Consider the following 10,651-nt stretch of genomic DNA (forward strand, 5'->3'; position numbering starts at 1 on the left):
GAGAGTTTGCTGCACTGAAAGTAAAGGGGCTAAATCATTTTGTACGCCCATTTTTTCAGTTTTTGATTTGTTAAAAAAGTTTGAAATATCCAATAAATGTCGTTCCACTTCATGATTGTGTCCCACTTGTTGTTGATTCTTCACAAAAAAATACAGTTTTATAATTTTATGTTTGAAGCCTGAAATGTGGCAAAAGGTTGCAAAGTTCAAGGGGGCCGAATACTTTCGCAAGGCACTGAATATATATGAAGCATGCTTTATGCGATACCTATATATATATGAAGCATGCTTTATGCGATATATATATATATATATATATATATATATATATATATATATGAAGCATGCTTTACTGTCACGACTTCTACCGAAGGTAACTCCTCTCCCTGTTTGGGCAGCGCGTTGGTCTACTAGCCACCACCGATCCTTTTTTCCCTTTCTGTTTGTTTTGTCTTTGGTTCTTTTTTCAGACCTGGTTTCATTTGCGTTAATTTCTGTGTGAATAAGGGTAACCTGTTGCCTGCCTAAGTTTGTGCGGGATTAGTCTTTTTATGTGATGTGCTCGGTTGGATTTACCTTTATTTGTTTTCACGGTTACGTAAGTGTATATTGTGTCGGAACTGTGTTTGTTCCTCTGTGCGTTTGCATCGGTTCTCTGTTACGAGGGCGTAGTCCTTTTCGACTGTGCCATTCCTGTGTTGGTGGACTGTCTTAATAAAACATGCTTCTCAGACATCCCTGCTCTCCTGCCCCTGACTCCTACACCTATCACCTAGACGCACCTTATCACATTTGCAAACAATGTAAAAAAATATATATCATAGAGTTAATAAAGCCGCATACAAACATGGTCTCTTTTATTTTCTTGAGTAAGGCAGTTCCAAAATGCAGGTGTTTCAGCCTAGCTCAGTGCTTTCTGTGGTAGTGGGGCAAGCCAGCAGAATATACGAAGCGCCGTGGTTGGCCCCATGTTCTGTCACTCATGGGGACACTAGGTCACCACCAAGTCTAAGGGTAGTGCTAGAAAATTCTAGCCCTTTGTGTGCTGCCATAGAGTTACATTAGAAGTGCCCATCCAAGAAGGCTCAAGGTCATTGGCCACAGATAAAACCACATCAAATCACGTTATATCCATAGTAGCTTTGATTGGACTGATCATGTCAACATCATATTTTCAAAATCTTAGCTGGAAAATCCATTTTAATCCTTGTCATATGAAGAGAAATAATGAAGAGAAATTATAGATAAAACGTATGAGTGCTCTTCGGCCATTGGACATTACACAACAAGTTGGAAATCGCAAATTCAACAATGAGTGGTTTGGAAGGAATCAGTAACAGTCGCTAACTGCAAGCATTGCAAAGCAATCACTAGCCTACTATTCAGTGGAGTTACTGTTTGGTCCCAAATCTGGAAATAAGGGGATCTTTTCCAAATTTAAAATGATAAACTTTCAACATTGGCCATGCTGTCAATGAAGCATGATTTGTGCCGCACTCAAAACAACTGTTAACTGCGAAAACTTGACTTCAGTGAGTTCAAGACAACTGGGAAGTCGGGAATAAATGAGCTCCGACTGGGAAAATACGTTTTGAACGGTCATCCAACTCGGAATTGTAAATCCAGCCTCTTTCTAGAGCTGCGACCTGAAGATCAATGACGTCATCATGATTCGACCTTGTTTTTTTTAAAGAAGTTCCCAGTTGTCTTGAATGCACCATAAATCCAGAGAATGCCAGACTTTGATGACAAAATTTTCCCACAAAGGTCCACCGATCCACCTTCCTGTTCAAGTGAGCAGAGCACAACAAGGTGAGTCCAAAAATGTATTGTATACTGCTGCATAAATGATGTAATATGCCAGGGAGATATGTATACTGCAGCTAAGAAAGTAATAATAAGTGTATGTTGTGTAGTAAGATGTTAGTAGTCCAAGTGCCTCACCCTAAAAATTTGGTCTATTTACCCCTCTTAATTCCGCCTACTTTTCTAACTTGGTGGTGCACATGTAGCCTATAACCCTCACTAACTTTTATAGCTGTATCACCGCCTGGCACAGCAACTGCACCGCCCGCAACCGCAAGGCTCTCCAGAGGTTGGTGCGGTCTACCCAACGCATTAACGGGGGCAAACTACCCGCCCTCAAGGACACCTACAGCACCCGATATCACATGAAGGCCAAAAGGATCATCAAGGACATCAACCACCCGAGCCACTGCCTGTTCACCTAGCTATCATCCAGAAGGTGAGGTCAGTACAAGTGCATCAAAGCTGGGACCAAGAGAAAAACAGCTTCTATCTCAAGGCCAGCTTCTATTCTAAACAGCCATCTCTAGCACATTAGAGGCTGCTGCCTATAAGCATAGACTAGAAATCACTGGCCACTTTAATAATGTTTACATATCTGGCATTACTCATCTCATATGTATATACTGTATTCTATACTATTCTACGGTATCTTAGTTACTAAATGTTTGCATATCTGGCATTACTCATCTCATATGTACAGTGGGGAGAACAAGTATTTGATACACTGCCGATTTTGCAGGTTTTTCCTACTTACAAAGCATGTAGAGGTCTGTAATTTTTTATCATGGGCACACTTCAACTGTGAGAGACGGAATCTAAAACAAAAATCCAGAAAATCACATTGTATGATTTTTAAGTAATTAATTAGCATTTTATTGCATGACATAAGTATTTGATCACCTACCAACCAGTAAGAATTCCGGCTCTCACAGACCTGTTAGTTTTTCTTTAAGAAGCCCTCCTGTTCTCCACTCATTACCTGTATTAACTGCACCTGTTTGAACTCATTACCCTTATAAAAGACACCTGTCCACACACTCAATCAGACTCCAACCTCTCCACAATGGCCAAGACCAGGGAGCTGTCTAAGGACATAAGGGATAAAATTGTAGACCTGCACAAGGCTGGGATGGGCTACAGGACAATAGGCAAGCAGCTTGGTGAGAAAGCAACAACTGTTTGCGCAATTATTAGAAAATGGAAGAAGTTCAAGATGGCGGTCAATCACCCTCGGTCTAGGGCTCCATGAAAGATTTCACCTCGTGGGGCATCAATGATCATGAGGAAGGTGAGGGATCAGCCCAGAACTACACGGCAGGACCTGGTCAATGACCTGAAGAGAGCTGGGACCACAGTCTCAAAGAAAACCATTAGTAACACACTACGCAGTCATGGATTAAAATCCTGCAGTGCACGCAAGGTCCCCTTGCTCAAGCCAGCGCATGTCCAGGCCCGTCTGAAGTTTGCCAATGACCATCTGGATGATCCAGAGGAGGAATGGGAGAAGGTTGTGTGGTCTGATGAGACAAAAATAGAGCTTTTTGGTCTAAACACTCGCCGTGTTTGGAGGAAGAAGAAGCATGAGTACAACCCCAAGAACACCATCCCAACCGTGAAGCATGGAGGTGGAAACATCATTCTTTGGGGATGCTTTTCTGCAAAGGGGACAGGACGACTGCACCGTATTGAGGGGAGGATGGATGGGGCCATGTATCGCGAGATCTTGGCCAACAACCTCCTTCCCTCAGTAAGAGCATTGAAGATGGGTCGTGGCTGGGTCTTCCAGCACGACAAAGCCCTGAAACACACAGCCAGGGCAACTAAGGAGTGGCTCCGCAAGAAGCATCTCAAGGTCCTGGAGTGGCCTAGCCAGTCTCCAGACCTGAACCCAATAGAAAATCTTTGGAGGGAGCTGAAAGTCTGTATTGCCCAGCGACAGCCCTGAAACCTGAAGGATCTGGAGAAGGTCTGGTCTGTATGGAGGAGTGGGCCAAAATCCCTGCTGCAGTGTGTGCAAACCTGGTCAAGAACTACAGGAAACGTATGATCTCTGTAATTGCAAACAAAGGTTTCTGTACCAAATATTAAGTTCTGCTTTTCTGATGTATCAAATACTTATGTCATGCAATAAAATGTAAATGAATTACTTAAAAATCATACAATGTGATTTTCTGGATTTTTGTTTTAGATTCCGCCTCTCACAGTTGAAGTGTACCTATGATAAAAATTACAGACCTCTACATGCTTTGTAAGTAGGAAAACCTGCAAAATCGGCAGTGTATCAAATACTTGTTCTCCCCACTGTACATATGAGATGAGTAATGCCAGATATGCAAACATTTAGTGACTAAGATACCGTAGAATAGTACTGTCTCCCCACTGTTTATACTGTTTTCTATACTATTCTACGGTATCTCATTCACTCAATAATGTTTACATATCTTGCATTACTCATCTCATATATATATATATATATATATATATATACTGTATTCTATACTGTTCTACTGTATGTTAGTCCGTTTCGCTCTGACATCGCTCGTCCATATGTATATAGTCTTAATTCATTCCTACTTATATTTGTGTGTATTGGGTATATGTTGTGTAATTTGTTAGATATTACTGTTAGATATTACTGCACTGTCGGAGATAGAAGCACAAGCATTTCGCTACACCCGCAATAACATCTGCTTATCACTTGTATGTGACCAATAAAATTAGATTTTTTATAACCTGTTTTAGAGAAATGTAATCATCAAATATTGTAAGAGCTTTCATTGTCTGCTTATATGACCCCTTTATTTATCCTATGGTTCTGACTTGGTGTACAGGGAGAACATTGTAAGAGCGGCCCATGTTCTGAATTCTGTCGCTGTACATTTCAAAAGTGCTAAACAAATAGTTATATTGACTATGTCCGTCCTAGCTCGCTCATTAATGTCTTAATCGAAATTACGGATTGCCTCTTATCAGCTTGTTGTCCCCTTATGCCATAGTTTGTACATCTCAACTGTCATTAGAAACCACATTTGTTTAAGCAAGTCAGCCATATCAGCTATGTTTTTTAAAAGGCAGTAAATGAGGCTGAATTAACTGTTTAGCTGTCAGACAAGGCTCCGCTGATAGCCAGGTGCAGCAGTGGTAAGATGTTGGAACTGCTGTTGGGACAGCTTTATGTAGGCCCTAACAGTTTGTGGACACCGTTTGTCACCGTTACAGTGCAATGAATGTATTGTTTAGTGTTGTGTTGACACTACACATTTTTTTTGTTTTGCCCCACCAAGATTTACAAGCTAAAACCGCCACTGTATATATATATATATATATATATATATATATATATATATATATATATAAAAAAAGACACCACCCTCTAACCTCTCCAGGTACCAACTGTCAGTACTACATGTGCCCCAGGCACACCGTTTTACAATTTTATGTTCCCTTGAAAAATATTTCTCCCTGGTTGCGGTCCAAACACTTAAAAGACAAACCATCATCCCAAGGAGGGCGGTCCAAATGATTAGCCAAGCAAGGGAAGTTTGCAACATAAGCCCCTCAGCCCTCTTTTTCAGTCGGGTTTGCGAGTGTACAATTATGTTCACTCCGGGGACTGAAAATCCCCATAATTACATTTGCGACGATTGTACATCCGCTAAGAAAAGTACATTAGGAAAACAAGTACAGTATGAGTATGGTGGGCTGAAATTTCTGGACTTTACTACCTTAAATAATACTTTTAAGATCAATTGGATAAAACAATTCCTAAGAAGACCCACTTCTATGTGGAATTTTATTCCTCATCATGTCTTCTTTACTTTTGGTGGCCTTAACTTCATGCTGGTTTGCAATTATAATATTGACAAAGTGAAACTGATTTTCATTGGCAGGTTTACTTGTCACGGTCCTTAATTTATAAGCACAATTTCTCTCTACACAGATATTATTTGGGAATAATCTGTATTATTGTATAAAAATACTTTGTTTTTAGAATATTGGTTCTGAAATAATATCCTATTGGTGAGCCAACTTGTAAATGTAGAGGTGTTTTTTACTTGGTTATAAGGAATTCTTATCACTTTACAAGATCCCTGTAACACCTAAAGATTGTACAATTGTTTTAGATGCCTTTATTCTTCAGGAACGTGTCAAGATCTGACCCTGAGAACCTACCTTCCATTAACCCTGTTGACTCATCAGTAGGAAAGATTTGTTTATTTTGGGTCCATTTAACAACAGAGCAGTACGAACCTTGTTTCAGCAGGATACCTTATGTCATGCCTTATTGGAACGGTTTTATTGATAATACCCATGTACTTTCTGTATTGATTTGTTGTTAATAAAAATAATACAAATTACAATAAACAAGGGACTGTGTGGATAGTGTGTGTCTTTTAAGTGTTTGGACTACATACCAGGGCTGGAGGGCTTACGTTGCAAACTTCCCTTGCTTGGCTAACCATTTGGACTGCCCTTCAAGATGGCGACGGGGATTCCCCCAAGGGCATAAGGCGAGGGTAAGTGGGCGAGGGTGAGTGTTTTAAGTGTTTGGACCGCAAGTGTAGGCCAAAGGCGCAATGGAGATTCTTTGCGAAAAGTGTCCGAGGTCTGAGTGGCTGGTTTACGGTAAGCTCTGGTTGGTCAATCGCGGTTCGGGGGGGAGTTTAGAGCAGGTTCAATCGGATGGAAACCGTTCTCCTCCGCACACAACTGATGCTTTGTAGCGATGCATTCAAGGGCATGGTTTTTATGACGACATGGTGGGTGTGTTCTTAGCTGACAATTAGTGTTTGGTTTCACATTATATTCGTTCAGTCAACATGCGTTCCTCCCACAACAATATATTGATATTATAGTACCAGTGTGCAGCTACAAAATTGACCGCATAACATATTTGATTATTACGCCAAGTGCATGAACTGGGATGTCTGCAACGGACTGGTACGCGCACAAATCCATCGGAGAAGGTCTGTACTGGATCCAGGAGAAGTTTTTTGAATCGTCAAACAGAGCAAATATTTGGCTCCTTCGAGGATCTCACCAAGATGTAGTGATAGACACAGGCTTGGGGTTGAGGAGTTTACCAGATTACATTAACACCAAAGGTCTGCTTGGAGACGACCCGCAGCGAAAGAACCCCATTTTGGCGATCGCCACCCACGCCCACTTCGACCACTCAGGTGGTCTGCATCAGTTCGAACAGGTGGGAGTCCACAGTGCAGAGGTTGATGCACTGGCCAACGGAGACAACTTCGAGACCGTTACGTGGCTGTCTGACAGAGAGATAGTCCAAGCTCCCTGGCCAGGATGGAGGGCCAGAGGATACAGAGTCAAGGCTGTACAACCAACACACATACTACAAGAAGGTAATAACCAAACCATACAATCTAGTGGTTATGGTACACCAATGTGGTGGCATGATTGTTACCAGTAATCTGAAAGACCATTTGCTGTGTTCAGTCTCTAATGCATGATATGGATTTGAGAGAAGGATATGGTCAATATGAATGTAATTACACAGTCCTTAAAGGATGTGGATTTGCCCCTTGTTACAAAAAATCAACATTGCATTGGAATCCGCTTTCACATTAAGCTGCATCCCATAGGGAAATGTATACTGCAGAGTAGACTTGGCAGGGCACCAACACTGACCTCCCAACTCACTCACACACACACACACACACACACACACACACACACACACACACACACACACACACACACACACACACACTCGTGCACAGGTGCGCATGCAAGCGAACACATGCAAGAACACACGCACACACACACACACACACACACACACACACACAGCCTCACATCAAGCATGATCCACCCCTATTTTATACAGTTTTCTAACTGTATAGTCAATCTCATCATACTCTCTCAATAGAAGTCAGAGCTTCAAAAAGGCCTATTGTTGAGTCTCTGGCTGCACATTGTTAAGATGACGTTTCACTCCCTACATCAGTTTGACTCGGTTACATGAACTGTACAATGTTGTTGCTTACAATGGGTCCCATAGGAGGGATTATTTAAGGTCATGGCTTTAATGTGTGAATGACAGTGGCTCACAAATAGCATTAGTGGTTGTTATTCTGCAGTATGCCTGTATCTGCAGAGATGCTGTTTTCATACTCAGCCCATAACTTTGATGGATTTTATTTCAGCCAGGGAAGTACAGCAGCCTAGACCCAGCCATACTGAATAACTACAGAGCCTGACAGGGAGAACGTCCTCATTTTCATTCACATCCACAGAGATCAGACCACAAGTTATCTTTTTTTTATGACACACACACACACACACACACACACACACACACACACACACACACACACACACACACACACACACACACACACACACACACACACACACACACACACACACACACACACACACACACTCTCTCTCTCTCTCTCTCTCTCTCTCACTCCTGATCCATATTCTTCATCATAGCAGGTCTTTTGTCCCTTCTTGTTTCATTTTCACTCATTGCTGCTCACTTGACAAAGTTGGAGCAAACTCTCCCCACCTAGCGTCCTATCCCTGTGTCATTTTTACACCAGTCAATACACTTCTGCTGTGTCAGTGCTGCAATGCAGTTGGAATATCTTATTGCTCAATGAGTCCATTTTCCAGGTGCACATGCCTGGCCACTCCCGGGGCAGCATCTGCCTGCACGACGGGGACAACAAGATGCTGTTCAGCGGGGACGTGGTCTATGACGGAGCCATGATCGACTGGCTGCCCACCAGCCGTGTCAGCGACTACGTCAGTAGCTGTGAGCGCCTGGTGGGGCTGGTGGATAGTGAGCAGGTGGACCAGGTAATGCCTGGACACTATCACACTTTTGGTGCGAAACGGCTCCACCACATCGCCTCGGGGTACATCGACAGAGCCGGCACCTGCCCGGCACGCTTCTCCACGTTTGCCTGGAGGACCTTGGCCGGATTGGCGCTACGGGCGGCCAACACACATGGCATCTGCTAGCCACATGGCATCTGCTAGCCACATGGCATCTGCTAGCCACATGGCATCTGCTAGCCATATCGCATCTGCTAGCCACATGGCATCTGCTAGCCATATCGCATCTGCTAGCCACATGGCATCTGCTAGCCACATGGCATCTGCTAGCCACATGGAATCTGCTAGCCACATGGCATCTGCTAGCCACATGGCATCTGCTAGCCACATGGCATCTGCTAGCCACATGGCATCTGCTAGCCACATGGCATCTGCTAGCCACATGGCATCTGCTAGCCATATCGCATCTGCTAGCCACATGGCATCTGCTAGCCATATCGCATCTGCTAGCCACATGGCATCTGCTAGCCACATGGCATCTGCTAGCCACATGGAATCTGCTAGCCACATGGCATCTGCTAGCCACATGGCATCTGCTAGCCATATCGCATCTGCTAGCCACATGGCATCTGCTAGCCACATGGCATCTGCTAGCCACATGGCACCCCCAGTTTGAATCTTTTGCAGAGTTAGGCTGGGGGATGTGAGGAATATAATTCACCCCCTCAATTAACAGGGTTTCCTTGTACTGTCTACTATAAACTGATGTGATCCAAAGTATGTTATTTTAAATGATTCATTAAAATTCCCCCATTGAATTACATCATGCAATGATTGACGGACTATTGAGATTCACATTATTACAGGATTCATTAAAGACTGGAAAATAAACCTGGTTTATTATGTAATATTAAGATAAATATTAAGTTGTGTGATCGTTGGAATGCTCTTTCCCATGAGGCAGCCTCTCACATGACAGTGTTTTTTAACCCCAGTACCTCGGGAGTCCCCACAACTACTCAAGCTCTTGATCATTAGTTGAGTAGTTGAATCAGGTGTGCTATTGCTGGGCTAAAACATATTTAAGAAACCTTAGGGAGGCCCGCTTGGACTAGAGATGAATAACATAGTTCCCTTAGGGGACACAATGTGACAGCACAACACCTACACAGAGACAGACAGGCAGACAGACAGAGGGCATGACTCATCAGTATCTTTTATAACATTGTCCCCAGGCTAAGAGAGAGGGAGACAGCCAGATGGTGAAGGAGACTCATATATTTTGTAACACTAGTCTCGGGCGGGCCAAGTTTTTTTCCGGGCCGCCTATGAATAAAATAAAAAAAATGGGGGGTGGATTTTTTTGTCAGTGTTATCTAATATTTATTAATTCCATTATTTTACTTCTAGGTGTGTGTATTGTTGTGAATTGTTTTTAGATACTACTGTACTGTTCGAGCTAGGAACACAAGCATTTTCTCTACACCCGCAATAACATCTGCTAAATATGTGTATGTGACCAATACAACTTCATTTAATTGAACTGACTTAAACTAGATATAAAGTATGTAGAAAAGATAATGGGCCTATATATTTGTAAACAGGATTATATTTGAGAGCTAACAATCACTGAAATAAAAGCTAGACAGTCAGGGAGAATATATAAATGAATGGATTTTGTTTGAGTCACTCAGATAGCATAAGCATGGCAAAATGTGTAGAATTGTAGGACATTTTCTTAGAAAAAAAAGTCAGCCTCATTGCAAAATGTGTAGAATTACAGCAACTTTGCTTTAGAACATTTAGTCACTGGGGGCAACAGGAAGGCCTCTAAGTATTTGTTAGTTCTCAAAGATAATAAAGTTTCTGTAATTCTACACATTTTGCAATGAGGCTGACTTTTTTCTTTTAAGAAAATGTCCTGTAATTCTACACATTTTGCCATGGTTTATACCATCTGAGTGACTCAAACAACAAAATCCATTAATAAAAAATGTGTATTCTCTCTGACTGTCTAGCTTTTATTTCAGTG

At 42.3% G+C, this 10,651-nt stretch overlaps 1 protein-coding gene across 1 annotated transcript; it reads left to right on the forward strand.

Moving 5' to 3' along the window:
* The first annotated feature begins 6,368 nt into the window (after positions 1–6,368).
* On the forward strand, positions 6,369–8,881 carry LOC110525282 (metallo-beta-lactamase domain-containing protein 2-like). The gene is made up of 2 exons (XM_036979166.1): positions 6,369–7,175; positions 8,405–8,881. Exons 1-2 carry the CDS (start codon positions 6,734–6,736, stop codon positions 8,803–8,805), a joined length of 843 nt encoding a protein of 280 aa, XP_036835061.1. The 5' UTR covers positions 6,369–6,733; the 3' UTR covers positions 8,806–8,881.
* The last annotated feature ends 1,770 nt before the right edge of the window (positions 8,882–10,651 follow it).

The sequence above is a fragment of the Oncorhynchus mykiss genome, chromosome 6, assembly GCF_013265735.2.
Source record: "Oncorhynchus mykiss isolate Arlee chromosome 6, USDA_OmykA_1.1, whole genome shotgun sequence".
NCBI lineage: Eukaryota > Metazoa > Chordata > Actinopteri > Salmoniformes > Salmonidae > Oncorhynchus > Oncorhynchus mykiss.

Coding starts and splice junctions, on each gene's coding strand:
- LOC110525282 (XM_036979166.1), top strand. CDS start 6,734: ATGTCTGCAACGGACTGGTACGCGCACAAATCCATCGGAGAAGGTCTG. Junction 7,176..8,404: donor AACACACATACTACAAGAAG/GTAATAACCAAA, acceptor CTGCTGTGTCAG/TGCTGCAATGCAGTTGGAAT.